This window comes from Chlorocebus sabaeus, chromosome 10, assembly GCF_047675955.1.
Source record: "Chlorocebus sabaeus isolate Y175 chromosome 10, mChlSab1.0.hap1, whole genome shotgun sequence".
NCBI classification, from domain to species: domain Eukaryota; kingdom Metazoa; phylum Chordata; class Mammalia; order Primates; family Cercopithecidae; genus Chlorocebus; species Chlorocebus sabaeus.
The window spans coordinates 56801849-56824291 of record NC_132913.1 but is presented as its reverse complement, the minus strand read 5'-3'; the positions used below and the strand labels follow the sequence as shown (position 1 = coordinate 56824291).

Below are 22443 nucleotides of genomic sequence, written 5' to 3'. Positions count from 1 at the left end.
TCAAAATATGTTGGTAGCTGGAGCGCCTTCTATCATAAGCATAGCTTTAAAATATGTGTCTTGCATGTAATTTGCTTCACTGATATTTGGCTTAGGCTTAGTTGAAGTACATGTTTAAAATATCCAATGACTGCATGATTTGAACTCTAATACTGAATGATTTTGTGGAATATTAACTTCACAAAATGTTTTATGAAAAACAAAATCAGAATAGTAAGTGAAAGATGTCTCATTATCTCTTCCTCTTTCTGAATTTCCTCATACTCATATTAGTGGAAATGCTAAATTCAGAGTGTTTAATTTCCATGAAATGTGTTCTATTTCTCAAGCAAGTGATAACAAGAACTAAACCCTTGAGTAGGTTAAAATATTTGACTATGCAATTTTAGAATAAAATGATTAGGCTTATGAGGGTTATAAAGGGTTTCCTTTGGATATAAATAATTAAAAATTTAGTCATTATATACTTGAGGTACATGGAAATCTTGATTGAATAACCCTGGTATACTTTCACTAGTAGTTACACATGATCTAATTTTTTTACCTGTCACATCTCCTACTCTCTCTAGGCCAGCAGTCCCCAACCTTTTTGGCCTCAGGGACCATTTTTGCAGAAGACAGTTTTTCCACGGACAGCAGTTGGGGGATGGTATGGTTTCAGGATGAAACTGTTCCACCTCAGATCATCAGGCATTAGTTAGATTCTCATAAGGAGCATGCGACTTAGTTCCTTTGCATGTACAGTTCACAATAGGGTTCGTCCCTCTATGAGAATCTAACGTAGCTGCTGATCTGACAGGAGGTGGAGCTCAAGTGGTAATGCTCACTCGCCTGCCCACCGCTTGCCTCTTGCTGTGTGGCCCATTTGGGGACCCTTGCTCTAGGCTATCTGATTCAAATGTTTTTTTTTTTTTTTTTGAGACGGAGTCTTGCTGTGTGTCGCCCAGGCTGGAGTGCAGTGGCCGGATCTCAGCTCACTGCAAGCTCCGCCTCCTGGGTTTATGCCATTCTCCTGCCTCAGCCTCCCAAGTAGCTGGGACTACAGGCACCTGCCACCTCGCCCGGCTAGTTTTTTGTATTTTTTAGTAGAGACGGGGTTTCACCGTGTTAGCCAGGATGGTCTCGATCTCCTGACCTCGTGATCCACCCATCTCGGCCTCCCAAAGTGCTGGGATTACAGACTTGAGCCACCCCGCCCGGCTCAAATGGTTTTCTTTATATAGATACTCTTATATTTTTGACTGATGATTTTTCTATCTATATAACTTAGATTGTTATAAACAAAAGCATTTTTTCATTGAGATATAATTCCCATACTATAAAATTCACCCTTTAAAAGTGTATAATTCAGTGGTTTTTAGTATATTTGTACAACTATCACCCATATCTGATTCCAGAACATCATCATCCTCAAACCCTGCAAGAAGCATTATTTTAAAACTTAATTTTACACCTACATAGATTGGCATTCTGTCTCCAAAAGTAACCTCAATCCTGATTTTATAGTAAGTACTTCTTACAGTTTTATCACCCAGATGTACATTTCTGGACACCATAATCCCTGTGGCCCCCTCTTCCTCCACCCTTTTGAGTTTGTATAAGTGCCCCTTTCTCTTCCTAACAGTTTGTTTGTTGAAGAACCTGTAGGATTTTCCACTTCGGGAATTTCTTGATTCTGTATTCATGCTATAATTAAGAAAAGTATTTTTCAATATAGAAAAGTAATCAGGATTCTACTTTAAATAACCAAAATAAAACTTGTTTCTGTCAAATATATTTCCATATTTATGGTAGAGAAAAAAAAGGTGTACGGACACTTAGATCTGTTCTTTATGAAACTCTTTGACAAATAATCATGAATGTTCCAAATTAGTCCCAAGTCAGGTTTTTCAGAAAATAATATGGGTAAGGATAGAAGTCAAATACATGTCTATGAAAGCTATGTGAGACTCATAAGTTGGTGTGTAGCTAAAAGTGATGATTAATTGATGGACTTGCATAGATTGAATGTGATGGTTATGAGCAGACTGAGGAGTCAACTTACTATATGCACTAAGAAGAAACAGTGAATGGAGAATATCACCTCCCAGAAAATGAAATAATACAGTCATCTTCCTTGCTATCAGAAATTTAGCAAATAGGTAGTCCTTTCACAGAGTGTAGCCAAAATTTAAACCAGTGAATATACATCCTCCTCCACATCACCCACTGACCCCAAGTTCTGCCCCAGCAGTTTAAAGAAAGAATCAATCCATTGTCTAAGGGTGCTCCCTCACCTTCTTGCCACAGATGCTGTAGTTAATGGCTTGAAGACTGTGATTTACTGGTTTTAAATTAAAAATTTTAAAATTTGATTTGGAAACCACAAATAATATGCCAGTGTCGCAAAAAGCATGGAGAAAAAAGACCGTTTGAATTTGACTATTTTTACTTACAAGAGACTTTTCCCCATCAAATAATTCCCCATCCATTTATTAAACTTCTGAAGTACCATTTCTGAAGTCGTCTTATGGCATGTAATTCTTAGTATAAGGCACAGGATTCCTGTCATTTTGAAGTACGAGGAAAGGTTTTTGATATTTTAAACATTTTTTGAATGTAGATGCACATATTCTCCACTTCCAATTGTAGTAGAAAATCAGTGTAAGGATACCCTAACAATGCAAATGAAATGATTAACAACTCTAATTTAGGAGCCTCCTTTACAATCCATTGAGTGCAACAGATTCACAAAATAATTTGTTCAACTGAATATTTAATTTCTTATTAGAAAATGGTTTTAATCTCTGATCATTACATTGAAGAGTCAATGACTGAGGTTTTGTTACCTACTGCTCATCTCTTAGACAATAACTTCCTGAATAATTTCTACATAAGTGTCTGTACAAGCTTTTAAAAAACAATAAATTAAAGCCCCATTCACCAAACAAACCACCTCCCAATCTATGTTTTGTCACCTTATTCATAGTTTAGACAGTTTGAAGAGATTTAAACGTGTTGCTAGGCAACTAGCTCCTGAAGCATAGCGTATTTCCTTCAACATCCCAGCCCATTCTTTTTTATCATCTTCATACCTGATGGAGGAAAAAAAAGTAATCAACAAGCAGCTTTTAGTTCCATAGGTTTCCCTGTGTTCAGTATACAAATGTGGACCTTTGCAAAAACCTAGTGACTTTTACTCAGAGGAAGGAAGATGCACCTGCCTGGTAGAACAGCACTTGAATATCTCTGAAATACGCATTGGATGAGCATGTGTCTGAACTACTGCCACAGTATTTAATCTGGATGCCTAGGCAGTTCGGCCTTCTCTGGGAATCAAAGACTGCAGAGAAGAGGAATAAATAGCTAAGCAGTTAAATATCCACCTTTGAACTGATGAAGGTGGCTGGTCACTTTGAGTCAAAGTAAGCAGACTCTTGCTTAAGAGAAAGAACTGGGGAAGAGCAGGGACTATCTGTAGCCTTAATTATGCCTTCAATTGTTCCTATACACTAGTGCCTAGCATGGCACCTGATACACAGCAGTCACTTTATGAAAATTTGTTCACCTTCCCCTTTATTGTTCTGTTTGAGGACTACTCTTAGATTTTGCACTTGACTTAGGTAAGAACTGGTCTTCATCTCTGAATATTCAAGGTTATAAAGATACAGACAACTTGAATTCCCTTGTACCATGTGTGCCGAACATGTCTGCTCTGCCTGGTGCCTGGAATGTTTTGTGTGGGAAGCTTCTAAATGCTGCCTTCTCTCTGCAACCTTTCTCACCTTCCTTCAGCACAATTTGTTGCTTTCTCTTTGTTTCTCATATCATCCTTTATATGGTATTATAGCAATTATCACTCCATTTTCATTCCACTATTTAGGATTGACCAAGCTGAAAGTAAATATAACTGCCAGGAAGCAAACATTTTAAAACCTCATTTAACCTTGACTTCACTCATATTGTTTAAATGTGGTCACTTTCTTCAGATCATTTAAAACTATTTATCTCTTAATTTGTTGCCCTGAATTTTATATAATTAAGGTTATTCCCTTTATTAGTAGCAAAATATTTTTTGTATGCTTTCCTCTACATAAAAATCACTCAGTGCATGGTACAATTGTTGAGAATTAATTTGGAACATTGATGAAATTAAGTCAGTGCATATCTTATGTAGGTACAAGCTACTTTTAATAATTATTTTAAATCTCCTTCATTCGTTTTCCCCCCATATCAATGTCCTCAAGCCCCAAAGGCATCTGAGGACAAATAATGTATTTATCCACCTTAATATCTTTCCACAAGTTGTCAAGACTTGGCACAAGACTTAACCCCAAATCAGCCAGGTGTGGTGGCTCATGCTTGTGATCCCAGCAGTTTGGAAGGCTGAGGGGGGCAGATCACCTCAGGTCAGGAGTTTGAGACCAGCTGGCCAATATGGCTAAAGCCCATCTCTACTAAAAATATAAAAATTAGCTGGGCATGGTGGTGTGCGCCTGTAATCCTAGCTACTCAGGAGAACTGCTTGAACCCGGGAGGCGGAGGTTGCAGTGAGCCAAGATTGCCCCTTTGCACTCCAGCCTGGGCGACAGAGCAAGACTCTGTCATCAATGTTCCAAATTAATTCTCAACAATTGTACCATGCACTGAGTGATTTTTATGTAGAGGAAAGAATACAAAAAGTATTTTGCTACTAATAAAGGGAATGACCTTAATTATATAAAATTCAGGGCAACAAATTAAGAGATAGTTTTAAATGATCTGAAGAAAGTGACCACATTTAAACAATATGAGTGAAGTTAAGGTTAAATGAGGTTTAAAAATGTTTGCTTCCTGGCAGTTGTATTTACTTTCAGCTTGTTCAATCCTAAACAGTGGAATGATTTCAAGAAAAAAATACAAGAATGGATTTTTTTTTTTTTTTTTTTTTTTTACGTATCATAGTAAGAGGGCCTTTGTTGAAAATGTGGTATACTGAGAGTTTTCACCTCTGCATGTGTGGTTAGAAAGGTTCGCTAGGAAATTGAGGGCAAATAGGCAGCCGCGTTTCTCTAGATCGGCAGCCTTCAACTTTAACACACATCTAAGTCACCTGGAGGGTTTGTAAAAAACACAGATCGCTGGCCCTATCACCCCCAGAGTTTCTAATTCAACAGATTTGAGGTGAGACCTGAGAATGTGCTTTTCTGATAAGTACCCAGGTGATGCTGATGCTGCTTTGGGAACCACTGTAGTAGATCACTGGTTCTCAAACTTAATTGCACAATAGAACCATCTGGAGATGTTAAAGCTACTGATGCCTAGGTCCTACTCCCAGAGAGTGAGTTAATTGGTATGAAGGGTGGCCTGGGCACCAGGATTTTTTAAAGCTCCCCAAGTGATTCTAATATGCAGCGAAGTTTGAGAATCATGCTTCAGATCCTACCCCAAATTAGAAAATACCAGTCTTAAAATAGCCAAGCAGATAGTAATGAATGCTCCCCTCTTCTCTTTACCCAATCCAGTGGTTCCCAAACTTGTCTACACATATAGAAACATCCAGGGATCTTTTAAAATCTCCAAAGGCCAGGCCATACTTCAGACCAATTAAATCCGTCAATATGAGTGGGACAGAGGTGTTAGTATTTTTTGAAGCACCCTGGTGATTCCATTGTGCAGGCAACTTTGGGAACCACTGCCCTAATCACAAAATAAACCACAATTAGAGAGGATCCGTCTCTTAGGTTCCCCTGAACAATGTCAGGGCCACTTTTATAGCAGGAGATGCTGTACTTTCTTCTGTTGCCTATAACTTCCCTGCAGGGGCAGCATGGCTTTTGATAACCCTTAGGAACCAGGAGGGCTTCAGGGAGGTTCCACTGATTGACAGCACAATTACATAATATCAGTGTTTCTCAACCCTGGCTGCTGATTAGAATAATCTGGGGCTGGGCTCAGTGGCTCACGCCTGTAATCCCAGCACTGTGGGAGGCTGAAGCGGGCAGATCACCTGAGGTCAGGAGTTTAAGACCAGCCTGGCCAATATGGCGAAACCCCATCTCTGCTAAAAATACAAAAATTAGCCTGGTGTGGTGGTGCACACCTGTAGTCCCAGCTACTCTGGAGGCTGAGGTAGGAGAATCGCTTGAACCCGGGAGCCGGAGGTTGCAATGAGCCAAGATCGTACCACTGCACTACAGCCTGGGCGACAGGGTGAGACTCTGTTTCACCAGTTTAAAAAAAAAAACAAAACCATCTGGGAACGTTTTAGGAACTAGGGATGCTCAACTCTAACTCCAGAAATGTTGATATAATTGGTCTATGTTAAGGCCCAGACACATTTTAAAAGCATCCCAGATGATTGTAACATATAGCTAGGGTTGAGAATCACTGCCCATTTATATACTTGGTACCTGGCCCTGTTTTCCAAAAAACCCTAACCTTCCCAGCCTTCATTAGTTCATCTTTTTTTCCTACCGCTTCCAGCTTTTCCCCATCTCACTGTCTTGCTAATTCTAACCTCTTTGCTCTGTGGAAATCTCTTTTTTTTTCTCTTCCTCTTTTTTGGGGGGAGGAGGGATAATAGTAAATTTCCTTGTATAGTCACTTTTTTTCTTGCCCTTTACACAGCTAGTTAATATTACAACACGGGGAAATGATGTCTAATGCACAAATCATTGTTTGGTTAAGGTGCCAGCTTTTCAGCCTTTTTAGTTCAGCATCTGGGAATAAAGCATCTGCTGGTTGAGGTATAGAACAAATACCCACTTTTCACACTCAGGCTTGGTGGTATGCCTTCACTGATTAAGTATAAATGGCACTCTTCCAGAGCTGTACTTACAAACTTAAATGTGCAAACAATTCACCTGGGAATCTTGCTAAAAAATACAGATTCTCATTCAGTAGGGTCTGGGATTCTTTCTTTTTTTCTTTTCTTTTTCTTTTTTTTTTTTTTGGAGACAAGAGTCTCACTCTGTTGCTGAGGCTGGATTGCAGTGGTGCGACCTCAGCTCAAAATAAAATAAAAACATACTTTTTTTTTCATAGCCTCACTAAAATCATTCAATTGAGTAACAGTTTCAAGCGTCATACTTACGAGAACTGCCTGGCACCTCCAGGCAGGTAAAATGGATTGCTATTTTGACTTTTTTCATTTTAAAAAAGCAATTGTTAGCTGAATCCTCAAACAATTGGAAGGCTGTTTAAATTAGATTGAAAACAGAACTAATGAAGTCGTGGAAAACTCAACAGGTTAAATGTTTCTTTAGGCAAGGCGCCGTGGCTTACACCTGTAATCCTACCACTTTGGAAGACTGAGGCAGGTGGATCACCTGAGGTGAGGAGTTCGAGACCAGCTTGGCCAACATGGCAAAACTCCATCTCTACTAAAAGTATAAAAATTTTCTGGGCGTGGTGGCATATGCCTGTAATCCCAGCTACTCGGGAGGCTGAGGCAGGAGAATCGCTTGAACCTGGGAGGCGAAGTTGCATGGAGCTGAGATCCTGCCATTGTACTCCAGCCTGGGCAACAGAAACTCTGTCTCAAAAATAAATAAATAAATAAAGTAAAAAAATAATTTTTTTTTTAGAACTCTGTTTTGTTAGGATATAAACTACTCTGGAGCAAAGAGGCTTTTGTTCCACTGGATGCCTACAGCATAACACTCTTAGAGCTGGAATGAAGCTGAGAGTATCAAAGGTCCAACTCTCATTTTACTGTAAGAAACAGGCCCAGATAATTTCTTTCCCAGGCTCACAGCTAACTAGAAGTAGTTACTTGTTCAAGTAAGTGGCATGTACAAAAGTTCAATTATTTTTTATTTTTATTTTTTTGAGACGGAGTCTGGCTCTGTCGCCCAGGCTGGAGTGCAGTGGCCGGATCTCAGCTCACTGCACGCTCCGCCTCCCGGGTTTACGCCATTCTCCTGCCTCAGCCTCCCGAGTAGCTGGGACTACAGGCGCCCGCCACCTCGCCTGGCTAGTTTTTTGTATTTTTTAGTAGAGACGGGGTTTCACCATGTTAGCCAGGATGGTCTCGATCTCCTGACCTCGTGATTCGCCCGTCTCGGCCTCCCAAAGTGCTGGGATTACAGGCTTGAGCCACCGCGCCCAGCCCAAAAGTTCAATTAGGTTTGAAGTGTTTAGTCTACTACCGAGAAGTAGCTTGCATGTTGGGAAAATCTGGCTTATTATTTACTACAAAATAGTTTATCAGTCATCTGATTTAATATGTGATTCTGAAAATTGAAATGATGAGAACTTACTTCCATATGTCATTGACTTCAGTGGGTGCAAATTCTTTAGACTCCAGTTGAATCATAGCAAAACCACCAATTGCATACAGAGATCCAGCCAGGCTGACCAAACTGATGGAGCTTCTTTCTTGGGGAAATTCAGTCATTACATCCCATCTAGGTATCATTAAAAATATAGTCAATGTAAAACTTAAAGAAATGCCAGATGTACTTACTGAACAATTATAGGAAATCATAATTTAAAAATTCAAGTAGCGGCCAGGCAGCCAGGCACGGTGGCTCATGCCTATAATCCCAGCACTTTGGGAGGCTGAGATGGGTAGATCACCTGAGGTCAGGAGTTTGAGACCAGCCTGACCAACATGGTGAAACCCCATCTCTACCAAAAATACAAAAAATTTGCCAGGCATGGTGACACGCACTTGTAATCTCAGCTATTTGGGAGGCTGAGGCAGGAGAATCACTTGAATCTGGGAGGTGGAGGTTGCAGTGAGCTGAGATTGCGCCACTGCACTCCGGCCTGGGCAACAGAGCGAGGCTCCATCTAAATAAAATAAATAAATAAGTAAATAAATATTCAAGTAGTGGCCGGGTGCGGTGGCTCATGCCTGTAATCCCAGCACTTTGGGAGACTGAGGCAGGAGGACTGCTTGAGCCCAAGGAGTATGAGATCAGCCTGGGCAACAAAATGAGACTGTCTTTACAAAAAAAAAAAGAGCCAGGACTGGTGGTATGTCCCTATAGTCCCAGCTACTTGGGAGGATCTCTTGAGCCCTTGAGGTCAAGGCTGTGGTGAGCTATGATCTCACTGCTGCATTCCAGCCTGGGTGATAGAGCAAAACCCTGTCTTTAAGGGGGGAAAAAAAAATTCAAGGAGCATAGGCATCTAAAAGTAAACAACTAAGTTTGCTACTAGAAAATATTTGAAAGATGTAACTTCATTAAATATAAAGTCTTCAATATGGCAACCCTAAGGCTGGGCACAGTGGCTCATGCCTGTTATCCTAACACTTTGGGAGGCCGAGGTGGGTGGATTACCTGAGGTCAGGAGTTCGAGACCAGCCTGATCAACATGGTGAAACCCCATCTCTACTAAAAATACAAAAAATTAGCTGAGCGTGGTGGCATACACCTGTAATCCCAGCTACTCAGGGGGCTGAGGCAGGAGAATCATTTGAATCTGGGAGGTGGATATTGCAGTGAGCCAAGATAGCGCCATTGCACTCCAGCCCAGGCAACAAGAACAAAATTCTGCCTCAAAAAAAAAAAAAAAAAAAAAAAAAAAAAAAGAAAGTCAACCCTAGAATACTTCAGTTAGCAGTGTTTACCAAACTGTGTCACAAACAGTCGGGGGTTGTGGCACTTCTAGGGCTCCTAAACCTCTAACCTGCTACTGTGTTGGATTTCATCTGAATAGTCTAAATCCTTTGCAATAAAGGCACATAAGGATAGCATTGGAACCAGGGATACAAATTTTCTTTTTAATGATTTATACTTTCATTATTTTTATAAAGGATTTAAGGGAACTTTTTAATGTTGACAGCTATCTGAAATAGGACAACTAAAGATAAAATCAATCTAATTAGTTGGAAGTATCAAGAATCTAGAATGATTTAGTCATTTTGGTAGGTATTCTGTTACTCTGGCATTAAAGTAGACTTCATAGTTTTTCTTTTCTTTTTCTTTTCTTTTTTTTTTTTTGAGACAGAGTCTTACTGTGTCACCCAGGCTGGAATGCAATGGTGTGGTCTCACTGCAACCTCCACCTCCTGGGTTTAAGTGATTTTCCTGCCTCAGTCTCCCGAGTAGCTGGGACTACAGACACATGCCACCACATCCAGCTAATTTTTGTATTTTTAGAAGAGACAGGGTTTCACTATGTTGGCCAGGCTGGTCTCGAACTCTTGACCTCATGATCTGCCCGCCTCAGCCTCCCAAACTGCTGGATTACAGGCGTGAGCCACCATGCCCGGCCCCATAGTTTTTCTTTACATATCTGTTTTTCTAATTATAAAAATAATATATGTACATTATAGAAAATCTGTACTCCAGCCTGTGTGACTCAGAGAGACTCTGTCTCAAAAAAAAAAAAAAAAAAAGTTTGAGAAAATCTGGAAAGTACAGAAAGGTATACAAGAAAACAACTATCTCCATAATCACAAGCAACAATTTGGAACAATTTGGTGTAATTTTGTCATCGTTTTAAAAAGCATGCACATATAAGCTTCCATACATATAGATGAAACTAAGAAGATATTTACAATTTTGTGTGTTGCTTCTTAACTTAATCATGAGTGTTTACCCATATTACAGTCTTCAAAAACATTATTTTTAATGATAATTTAAATCACGTTCCACAAAAGTTCCTTGTAATTTTCAGATACTAAAGTCTGTTTTGTAGTCAGGCATACATGTTTCTAAAAAGACTAATAATAGTTACCTTTTTTTCTTCATTGCTAAACTAGGAATATAAAAGGTATATAGTCCTCCAGATGTGTGAGCTCAAAAATGTTTAAAAGACCAATTTTATATGAAGAATAGCTGTCAAATATCTTTTCACATTAAGTCAATAAAAGCTTAAAAATGAAAATTTTAATAAAATTATAAACAGCATAAAGGAATGAAAACTTCTAAAGCATTCATACTTTACAGATATCAATCATTAACAAGTGAAGATCTTTTCATACTTAAACAAACTACATTTAAAATCAAATAATTCCACAGAGACATATATATCCATCTACACCTAGACAATTATTCAGGGCCAGGTGTGCTGGCTCACACTTAGAATCCTAGCACTTTGGGAGGCCAAGGTGGGAGGATCATTTGAGGCTGGGAGTTCAAGACCAGCCTGGACAACATAGTGAGACCCTGTCTGTGGAAAAAAAAAAAAAAAATGAAAAACAACAAAAAAACCCCACAAAAATTAGCTGGGCATAGTGGTGTGCACCTGTAGTCCTAGCTACTCAGGAGCCTGAGGCAAGATCACCTGAGCCCAGGAGTTTGAGGCAGCAGTGAACTATGATTGTGCCATTGCATTCCAGTCTGGGCAACAGAGCCAGACCTTGTCTCTTAAAAATAAAAAAATTAAAATTATTTACAAGTATTACCTTTGCATTTCTAAATTTACAAAGTTAATAACAAGGACAAATAGAGCATGACAACACTAACTTGAGGGTCATACGTTCCAAATTACAAACATGTAATGCATCAGAATGTTAGAGGAGATTTATATCCAGTAACAACAAAAGAAATCCAGATGAAAATACTTCCTCTGTAATCTGTGGTTCTGTACCCTCCCCTCCCCACATCCTAATTGGAAAGATTACTTTTCATCCAAAGTTAACAATTAAAATGTATAGTTGTTCATATGCTATATACTAAGATGTGGCAACTCACTTATTGGTTGTAAGATCAAAAGCTTCAACTGAAGCTGAAAGACCATCTTCAGTGACACCTCCTGCAATCACAATTTTGCCTTTATGGACTGCTACTCCAAACATGGAACGAGGAGTTTTCATTGGAGCCAGATCTTTCCAATCTCCTTTTTTGGGGTTGAAGATAAACACTCTGTTTGTACATTTTCTGTAAACAGAAAAACAAATGTTCCTTTTAGAACCTTCTTTTTTCGAAAGCACCTTCACTAATAATTTGACTTTGCTTGTCATAAGAAATATGTAGTAAGGCAGAAGATCAGAAAAACTCCAAAGAATTCTTAATTTGAACATATGCCACTAAGCAAAGGACAAGCCCAAATGCGGGGACCAAAACTATAACTTAATTATACTATTGGAAGATAGGGTACCTTTACTTCTGGATAGCTGCTTAGAAGCCCAGGCACAGCTGATTTTAATCGTTATGTACTAAATTCAATTGAAGTTTTTTTACTCTATTTTAGTAAAAAATAAAATCATAAACCTTTTATTGCACCTCAGTAACAAATGGTAGGTTTATTTATTATCTGAATATCCTAGGAATGAATAAGTTAACTTAAAAAAATAATTAGGTGCAAATATACCTACTTTAAATTTTATATGATATATCATTTTATATTAGCACTAACATAGCAGTGCATTTTAAGAAATCTGGGACTATGGATTAGACAATGAATCATTTGATCTGATGAATCATGAGAACAGTTTTACATGCTAAATGCTACCAGAAAGACCTGGACTCATCTGAATTATTATTCACTGTGCCACCCAGGCTGCAGTGCAGTGGTGCGATCTTGGTTCACTGCAACCTCTGCATCCAGGGCTCAAGTGATCCTTCCATCTCAGCTTCCCAGGTATCTGGGACCACAGGCGTGCACTATTGCGCCTAGCTAATTTTTTGTATGCTTGGTAGACACAGGGTTTCGCCATGTTGGTCAGGCTGGTCTCGAACTCCTGAGCTCAAGTGATCCTCCAGCTTCGGCCTTCCAAAGTGCTGGGATTACAGGTGTGAGCCACTGTGCCCGCCCTTAGTATGTTTCTTATGGTTCCTTGAAGTTATCTATAATTTGATGGGAGTTCAGAATTTCAAATAATAATTGATTAACCGGATATATCTGGTGATGAAAAACACCTCAACTTTTTTGTGAGGACAATTTTTTTCTTAATTTTGTAAAAGATCAGTTATCTGGAGTAGAAGCATTTTCTCTAATATTTGACTATTGGTATCATTTGAACACTTCTTGATAAGAACATTATCCAAAATCATGTTCTTCAAATTAATTACTGGGAACTGGTGCAATTCAGCATTTACTTTTATTTGTTTATTTATTTTTGGAGATGGAGTTTTGCTCTTGTTGCCCAGGCTGGAGTGCAGTGGCGCAATCTCGGCTCACTGCAAACTGTCTCCCGGGTTCAAGCGATTCTCCTGCCTCAGCCTCCCGAGTAGCTGGGATTACAGGTGAACGCCACCATGCCTGGTTAATTTTGTATTTTTAGTAGAGATGGGGTTTCTCCACGTTGGTCAGGCTGGTCTCAAACTCCTGACCTCAGGTGATCCGCCTGCCTCGGCCTCCCAAAGTGCTGGGATTACAGGCATGAGCCACTGCACTCAGCCCAGCTCTTACTTTTAGATAATGACTCATTTCAAAGTTCTTGACTTTGACATTTGTCAAGCAGTGTTGTGTTGGTTAATCATATTCTCAAGATTAATATATTCCTACTGACAAGAACTGTATGCTTCTTACTGACATATCAATTTCCTAGTTACTAATGCTACTTGAAGGAAACAATTTAAATCATTTGGAAGGGTTCCTGTGTTTCCAAACTCAGAATGCTCTTTAGTAGTGATTTTCCATTCAATTTACTCAGGAAAAATGCCCAAAATAAGATCTGACACCATGTAAGCATATAATATACCTTCCTTTGCATTTGATAGGAATAGCTGGGATTAGGGAGGATATAAAAATTTTAGAATATGTTATCTTTGAATACAGGTAGATGTTTAAAAACCATTGCTTTTTAAAATTGCCTTTTCTGTGCTACATTTACCATTTTAATTGACTAATACCCATTAATCATTAACTCCAGAATAGAGTTCTTGACATCTAACACATTTCCATATTTTACTCTCCTTTCCTGCTTTGCCCTTACAATTCTTAATTTTGGCTCCCTTTTCAAGGTTGGACATCTCTATTAATTCAATGGCCTGGACAAATGATGACAAGCCAAATCAGGCAGATTTTTCAGGGGCAGAATATTAGTTCTCACCATCTAAACTGAAAATGCTTATTTTACTAGACAGGCTATACTGGTTTGACTGTCTCTGAAGCATTCGGAGCTCACTTCTCCACTCTCTGGGTTATAAGATCTCTTTCCCAATTACCAGTTCCTTGAGAATTGACTAGAACTCAAGTAAGGTTTATATATGAAACCTCATTCTGGTTTTCTCACAAGATACTGGGTGCTACTGGGAGCTCAGTTTTGAACAGTTGGAAGCCATTTTGAATATTACCTCTGTCAGGGAGTAAATATGTGGAAGAACACTGTTGAAGAAATAACTGCCTTAAACTTTTGTTTTTCTTTTGTCTTTTTTACTTCCCTCTTTTCAATCACTACGCTTTTCTTTCAAACTGATCTATCTAAAGTCCCTCTTATGAATGTAAAGTACAAATTCATGATATTTTTTTATGCACAATTGTCTTAGAAGATATATTTTAAATACTACATTAAAGAGTACATTTACATTTTTATCTACTTATGGCTAAATGAATAAGAAAGCCCGTTGGTTTTAATGTAGTAAAATACAATAACAAATCAGTGAAATACAGGACTTGATTATGCTCCTAGATGCTGCCTGGACTGTAAGGATGCTTATGATTGGGGTATTCGGCTCATTCCTAGCAGTAAGCTGACTTGAAATTTACTTCAGCGACTTGAAATTTTAAGGTTTTCTCTCCACAATATGATAGGTGAGAACCATGTCCCATTTCAGTGGGCAGATCCAAATGAAAAGAGGAAGAGGGCTGGGCGCTGTGGCTCATACCTGTAATCCCAACATTTCGGGAGGCTGAGGCAGGCAGATCACCTGAGGTCAGGAGTTCAAGACCACTCTGACCAACATGGAGAAACCCCATCTCTATGAAAAATACAAAATTAGCCGGGCATGATGGAGCATGCCTGTAATTCCAGCTACTCGGGAGGCTGAGATAGGAGAATCACTTGAACCCAGGAGGTGGAGATTGCAGTGAGCCGAGATCGCACCATTGCACACCAGCCTGGGCAACAAGAGCGAAACTCCATCTCAAAAAAAAAAAAAAAAAAAAAAAAAAAAAAAGAAAAGAAAAGAAAAGAGGAAGAAACCCTTCTAATAAAAAGTCATTTGGACATAAATCATGAGAGTTCAGGGTACTTACTTGTCATCTGTCTTTCCTCCTAGACAATATATCATCCCTTTATGTGAAATCACATTATGGCCATAGACTTTGATAGGAAGTTTTTTTACTTCATTCCATTTTGCAGCCCTAAAATGAAATGAGACAGAATTTATACACTTTCAGTAAATTCCAGGTTCTGAAAATATGAATATGTTATAGGCACGCATATACTTGAATGCTTAGGGAACAGGAATATCATGCCAACTTACACAGGATCATAGCATAATACCGAATCCAGCGAAGCCTCTGTTTGAAGGTCTTTGCCTGCAACTACATAGATTTTATCATCTACCTCTCCCAGACCGAAGAGACACCTGGCTGAAGGCAGAGGTGGAAGTCCAACCCATTCAGATGCTATGCTGTCAAGCTGAAAAAAATATATATGAGGGATTGTGGAGCTTGTTAGAAAAAAGTTACAAGTACAGCAAAAAAAAGTTATCCTTTATATGTTGTTTAGAAATCATCGAGATAGTCAAATATCTCACAAGTAAATAAAACTACAACCCCAAAGTATCATATTGTAGCTCACAATTACCAAGAAGAATGATTAAATCTACCTGGCCTACCAGATAAAGATATCAAAATCTTCAAGCTTCAAGAAAAGAAAAAATAAAATACAATAGAATCACCAGAGGTTAATTAGAACCGTGAGGTTTCTTGTCAAATTTTCTCCCATATTGCCTTGTCCAGCTTTGAAATACAAGATCCTAATACTTTTAGGACACTGGGGAAAGAAATGTTGTCAGAGCAGGGAGGGTCACAGAATGTGAATGACCCCTGCATGCTATATTTAACATGCTCCCCATGCCGGCAGCTGGGACAGCTGGACCTGTCGCTCAGTCCACAGACAACTAGGATGTTGGGCAATATCTTTTTTTCTTTCTTTAAAAACATTTTAGGTTCTCTGTGTTTTGCTTTATTATTTCTGATACAGGCAGGTGTTAAAGTGAATTTCCTAGTGTGTTGTTGGGAGTCACTCGAAACATTCTATTTTTTTTTTGATTTATATTAATAAGTAACTGCCCATTTTTGCTCACCACCACTTCTGCAAGCTTAAGATTTTCCCAAGGAAGAAAATCTCTTCGTACCCATCCTCTGGGGTAGATGATTCTGGCATAGTGGCATCTGTTTCAACACTTACTTTTGGTAATTTAAAGATTTTACACTTTGCATTTTAGCACACTAAGGCACAAGAAAACTGTTTTCTGCAAAAGTACAGTTGTAGATTTGTTGTTCTCTCTGGTGCCACTTCTAGATTGCAAAAATAAAATGAATAAAACCCAGTTTCATTGGATACTAAGAATAGATGTGCATACAAATGGCCGTGGTATAGACAGGGGTATCTGTGGAAGCCTATCTATATGTGGTCTAGTAACCTCAGTTAAACAAAGCACTAGTTAAGACTAGATGACATGAGAGGTTTAATCTCCACATGTGCATTGTTAGCTTTGCATTCACTAATTTCAACAGCTAGATTTTGATCCTTTATGTTTTCACTTTTGAAAGAAATTCTTTGATCATGAATGTAGTGTGTAATATAGTAGAAATAGTAATGAACATTTATGGGGTTTTGACTGTGGTCATAGGCTTTGAACTAAATGCTTGACACAGGTAACCTCATTTAGTTCTCCAGGATAGGCATTTCTATCATCCCCGTTTTACAGATGAGGAAACTGAGGCACAGGAAGATTAAATAAATTTCCCAAATACACAGAGCTTTTAGGTGCTATTCAAATCCAAGCCATCTACATCCATAGTAGGTTTTAAAAAATGGAATAGCAGCCTTCATAATCCCATACTTGTGGGCTTAACTCTCATACTGTACAGTACTGTCTACCTTCCGATATTACCTGTTGGAGGGCACTTTCTCTAGCAGATGGAACAGTGGACTACCTGCCAGTCTCTTTTATAGAGGAGCTATCAAGCTATTTAACTTCTCTGAGTTCAACTTTCCTCATTGTTAAAATTAGAGTTTGGACCTAGATTACTTTAAGACCTGTTCAAAAATTTGATGAATCTATTAATTCATCAAATTAATGAGTGGGGGGAAAAAAACCCTCTCTTACCAAGGTAAAAAATTCTCATAATCTATTTACAGCATACAATCAAAGGTCAAATTACTTCTAAATTAATGAGTTTTAAATAGATGTGACAAGCAGTAAAATATAAAACCTGAAATTCTCAAATAAATATTGTCTGATGAATCACAACCCTCTTTTATGGTGAAGTGTTTTTATCCTGGCATACTGTTCTGTTAGTGCCTTTTAAAAGCAGCAAGGCATTTGCAGTGAGAAGGAGTTGACCTTCCAACTTTGTATAACTGTTATTGTGGTTATAAAGAACATTAAGTAGGTTTCTTGAACCAAAAATAAGAAGCTCTGTCAGTAAAAGTAAGGGTTTTATTAGGCTGGAAGAGAAGGATAAAGATTAAACTGAACACTTGAAAGTAAAAAGGACTGTGTTATAGATATATTCGATAAATTAAATATGAAACGAAATTTAAAACTCTAGTAATTTTGGAGAGTCATTCTATGGCAACAACTATTCTGTGGATCTGTCATTTGTAGGTATCTACCTATATGTCTGTCATCTATCTATCTGTGTTTTGATAACATTCTTACTTCCTGGATGTATTTATAGCCTTTTTCATTGACTTTGCCCTTTTTGAAGTTTATTTGACTTTAAAATTAGGGCTTAGGAAATTTTCTGGCCCACATTCAAATACTTACAACATTCTTCACTGGAACTTGGAAAATTAAGAAACATGATTAATATGTATTATTACAAGTACATTTTTCAAGATTAGAAAAAGTTGATTAAAGGTATAATAGTATTTTGTGAATGCAAAGTATGTCACACACTTTTTGAGAGCATACTGGACTGTGGTATGACATTGTATACTTGCTTATCTTTGGCCTTTCCAACTAAAGTGCCCGTAAGCCCCAGGCCATGATTAGCTATGACCTAAACAAACTCTTTTGAGCCAGTTGTAAGCTACAAAGTTTCAGTATTGGCATTATTGAAGACAAAGGCTAAGCCAACTCCTTCATAAACTGATAAAATATAACACATTGATAATATAAGACAAACTCCTTTCAAACAACTAAGGGTCTATTGCTTTAGGAGAATTAATTTTCTTGGAAAATTCTGTGGTTTCACAAAACAGATTGTTAAGTTCTAACAATGTCTAAGTATATCTCTGATCCAAATAAATGTGATATAATAAAAATTTCTAACTATAATTAATTCAAATTAGCGACTTTTGTGTAGACAGTTTTTCCTAGAAGATAATCCAAAGTGTGTAGAACATGTACATAAGTTTTTTTCATTTTCAACAAAATTATATTTTAAGCAGTAACTATAAATAAGAGATGAAGTGCTACCTCCAAGAACTTCAAATGAGTTCAGGATAACTTGGAAGAAGGTAGAAAATCTGACCAATTTAGAGCTGCCAGCAGATGAAGAAGAAAAAAATTAAAAAAGAAAATCTGACCAGTTATTACACTTCTTTATAATGTATAAGAACTTTGAGTTAGGGCAACTATTTGGGGAAAAACATTAACCTATTTTTAATAGGTAAGAGTATACAAGATTAAATTTAGTTTTTACAGCAGGGGACGGTGGCTCACAACGGTAATCCCACCACTTTGGGAAGCCAAACTGGGAGGATTGCTTGAGCCCAGGAGTTCGAGACCAGCCAGGGCAACATAGTGAAAGCCCGTCTCTGCTAAGAAAAAATAAATTTAGTTTTTACTAAAATACTGGGCTTTGAGGGATTACAGTCACCATCATCTATAAACAAGGCATTTTTGGAAAAATAGTATAAAGAGTATCTTAAGTCATTAAACATGAATTAGAACCTCATTATTCATCAAACTTTTTATTACACATTAACAAAACAGTCAAATATTTTTCTGTCAACACTCTATACAGCAAAAGTGCAAGGGACTAGAATAGGACATCAATTAGAGTAAAATGCAAGCAGCCTGAATAATTCACAAATTGGCTAACTGGATGGTGAGTAACAGCCTTCCCTTGAAGCAACTACATATATAAAAAGTCCTCCTTACCTGGAAGAAGTATGACTGTAGAGGTTGATCCTTGTTTTCTTCATCCACGTATAGTCCTCCTACCACATATATCTGATTTTGCTGGGTAACAATGCTGGAATGATTTCTGGGAATCTGCTCAGCCAGTGCAGTAAGGTAGCATTCATTTTCCGTGGGGTCATAAGCCACTGCTGCTGTGTCATTAACCAAGAGGATGAGGTCTTTTACAAACATTCCATGCCTGGGAATGTCATTCAGGTAACCAGGAAGTAAATCTTCATCACCAACATCACCATTCACCTCACCAGCCCCAGACTTCTGCACATTTTTGCTAGGTTCTGGGAGTTTGCCTGCGAAAGCATCTTTTAGAACTTTGATTTTTTTCTGGAGGTCTGGGTTGCTTTTAATTATATCATCTTTCTCAACATGATCTTTAAAATATTTTTCTGTCATAAGGCGAAAACGGATACAATCAAACACTTCGCTAAGGTTTTTAACCCTGTTTTCCTTGTCTGTTCGCACCCATTTCATCACTGCCTCAAATACTGCTTCTTCTTTTTCCACATTTAGGCTGTCATTTGAAATGACTGAGATCAGTTCCTGTGGAGACAGTTGCATAAAGTCCTCTTCCTTACAAATCTGTACAAAGCGATCAGACACAAATTCACGGGCAGAAATGGCGAGTCTTGGGCAGTCAAGGAGAAGTCCTAATCTTAGGATGGCTAGACAGTTACCAGGAGCAAGTCTTTTCTGAAGATAAGAAACGCAGACAGTAAACACTGAGGGGATCTGAAAGCGGCTGGCCAGTGCAAAAATATCTTGCACATTTCCATCATTGAGATCAATACTGGCAGAGTACAGGTATTTGATGATTAAATCAAGTATAGCAGGATCCACATTATCTAGCACTACCTCCTTTTTTTTCGCTTCATCAATTTCAGATAAAAAGTACTCACGGAAGTAAGGACTACAAGCTGACAAAATCAATCTGTGGCAAGGAAGACTTTTGTCACCTGCTTTTAGGGTGCAATCGATGAATTTTTTCTCATCCAGGAGATCTTTTAGACCATCCTGAAGAAGGGTGGATTGGTAAAGTCGCAGTTCCTCTGCAAGTTCCCGCTGGGAATCCATTCTGTGAGTAACCTGGGTAAGGAAGGGGACACTGAAGGCCTTAGCTCCTTGCAGCACACAGGTCTAGCTGTAAAAAGGCAGATCAGTGTGCTTTGCCCAGCTTGAAGCCTTTGCAATTTAATCCCACCAGCTAAATATAGATACCAACTCTAACAACGGGAATTTAGGAGAGCTGGCTTGGAAAGAAGAGTTGTTCTTGCAGCTGTTATAGATTGAAAGTAACAACTGGAACATTTAGTCACTGAGGAAACAGCTAAGAAACAAGATATTTAAGTGAAGTTGAAAGCTTAAAAATAACGCATTAGAAGATATACTAATAAAGGCTGCTACAAGAAAATGTTTATTGAATTAACAGAAAAATGAATCATAAAAATGAGTCACTCCTCTAAATATGTTCTAGTGTCAAGCTACTTGACTGTCTGAATTAATGATGCAAAGGTCAAGAATATGAGATGTGTTCATTTGAATACTCATAAGCAAGATCCCATTTCCAATAATTGTTACATACAAATTTTTACTTTCTACTCAAAACAGTGGGATATAGATATTTCTTTTAGAAGTAGTAAACTTAAAGATGTTACTTATGTACTAGTTTTACAAAACCTTTAATGTTGCCATGATAATTGAAATAAGAAATGCAGAGGAATTGCTAATTTTCTAAAACATTCCAAATTATCTTTATTCTTACATGGAAAAACTGTAATTAATACTGAATTAAATTATAAAATTATTTATTAATATCCTGGCTTGTTGTACAAAGGATCTAATGTGGCAAATTATAATACAGTAAAATAAAAGCAAAAGGTTAAAAGGAATCACAGGGCCAGAAAAAATAATTAAAAGTCAATGGTAGGGAACGAAAAAGCCCACACACATGCAAATCAGATCACAAAAGATAACCTGTAATTTTTAAAGTGTCAAAAATTATCATTCATTACAGCTTAAAAAATAGAACAGATATAACCCCATGAGAACAATGTTGTCACTAGAACACAGCAAAATCAAGATGAAGTACCACAACAGTCATAGAGAACAGCCCCCCCACTTTTTTAAAAAGAGTATATAACTGGGGACATAATGAAAGTTGTTGATTATAATAGAATACCATATTAATTATGGATGTAGAAGTCATGATTTGAAAGAAAATTGGTCCTTTGTTTATATATAGATGGTATCATATACTTCATTAAATACTTTTATTTATTTTTGAGATGGAGTCTCGCTCTGTCACCCAGGCTGGAGTACAATGGCATGGTCTTGGTTCATTGCAACCTCTGCCTCCTGGGTTCAAGCAATTCTCCTGCCTCAGTGTCCTGAGTAGCTGGGATTACAGGCACCCTCCACCACCTCTGGCTAATTTTTGTATTTTTAGTAGAGACGGGGTTTCGCCATGTTGGCCAGGCTGGTCTCGAACAGCTGACCTCGTGATCCACCCACCTCGGCCTCCCAAAGTGCTGGGATTACATATGTGAACCACCACACCTGTCCCATTAAATACTTTATTACATAGTCATATTGTCACATTATCTGAACTCAAGTAGGGCTGTAGAAATACTGTAATTTCAAAAGTTGGTGTTCTTATACATGTCCCCCAAAACAAATTCCATGAAGGCAGGGATTGTGGGAGTGTCTGTTCTTTTCAAATGATACAGCCTAGGGGTTTTGTGAGTGCTTTATAAATATTTGTTGAATGAATGAATGCCCCAGATCAAGGAATTATGTATTTTTAAACTTCAAGGTTTCTGTCCATGAGTTAAGGCCTTTTCTTTTATTTTACATCACAGTGAAATCAATGGTACTGTCAGCTGCTAAAACAACAGCTGAAAGAAGAGCTCATTGACTCTTTTTCCATTTATAGATGCCACTAAAGGTTTTAACACGCTAGAAAAAACTAACAGCTGCTTCCTTGTTTAAACAATAAATGACTCATTTCTCTCTACACGTAAAATCTAACATTTGAAAAGATTAATGAGTCAGAAACAAACATCATATGACATCTGAGAGTATTACTTACTAGTTGGCAATTTTATAGTCTCTTTTGCTTGAAAAAAAATATTTAAATAACAGTTATGGCAGCATTTTATCTGTGACCACTACAAATTTTTCATACACTCTTTCCCCCCGTCACAAAGGTAGTTTATTATAATTCTAACCCTTAAAATGTAGAAATCCTTTTCCATTT

At 38.0% G+C, this 22443-nt stretch overlaps 1 protein-coding gene across 2 annotated transcripts; it reads right to left on the bottom strand.

The window, feature by feature from the left end:
- Positions 1–1092: 1092 nt before the first annotated feature.
- Positions 1093–20406, bottom strand: KLHL41 (kelch like family member 41). Of its 2 annotated transcripts, XM_038001959.2 has the most exons (7): positions 19152–20406; positions 15291–15448; positions 15061–15168; positions 11613–11798; positions 8223–8369; positions 2958–3074; positions 1093–2654 (listed from the first exon to the last, which is right to left on the bottom strand). In XM_038001959.2, exons 1-6 carry the CDS (start codon positions 20259–20261, stop codon positions 2963–2965), a joined length of 1821 nt encoding a protein of 606 aa, XP_037857887.2. In that variant the 5' UTR covers positions 20262–20406; the 3' UTR covers positions 1093–2654; positions 2958–2962. The 2 variants fall into 2 exon arrangements, with proteins under 2 accessions (XP_037857887.2, XP_037857886.2); XM_038001958.2 differs by having other exon boundaries at positions 1093–3074; positions 19152–20404.
- Between the last annotated feature and the right edge of the window lie 2037 nt (positions 20407–22443).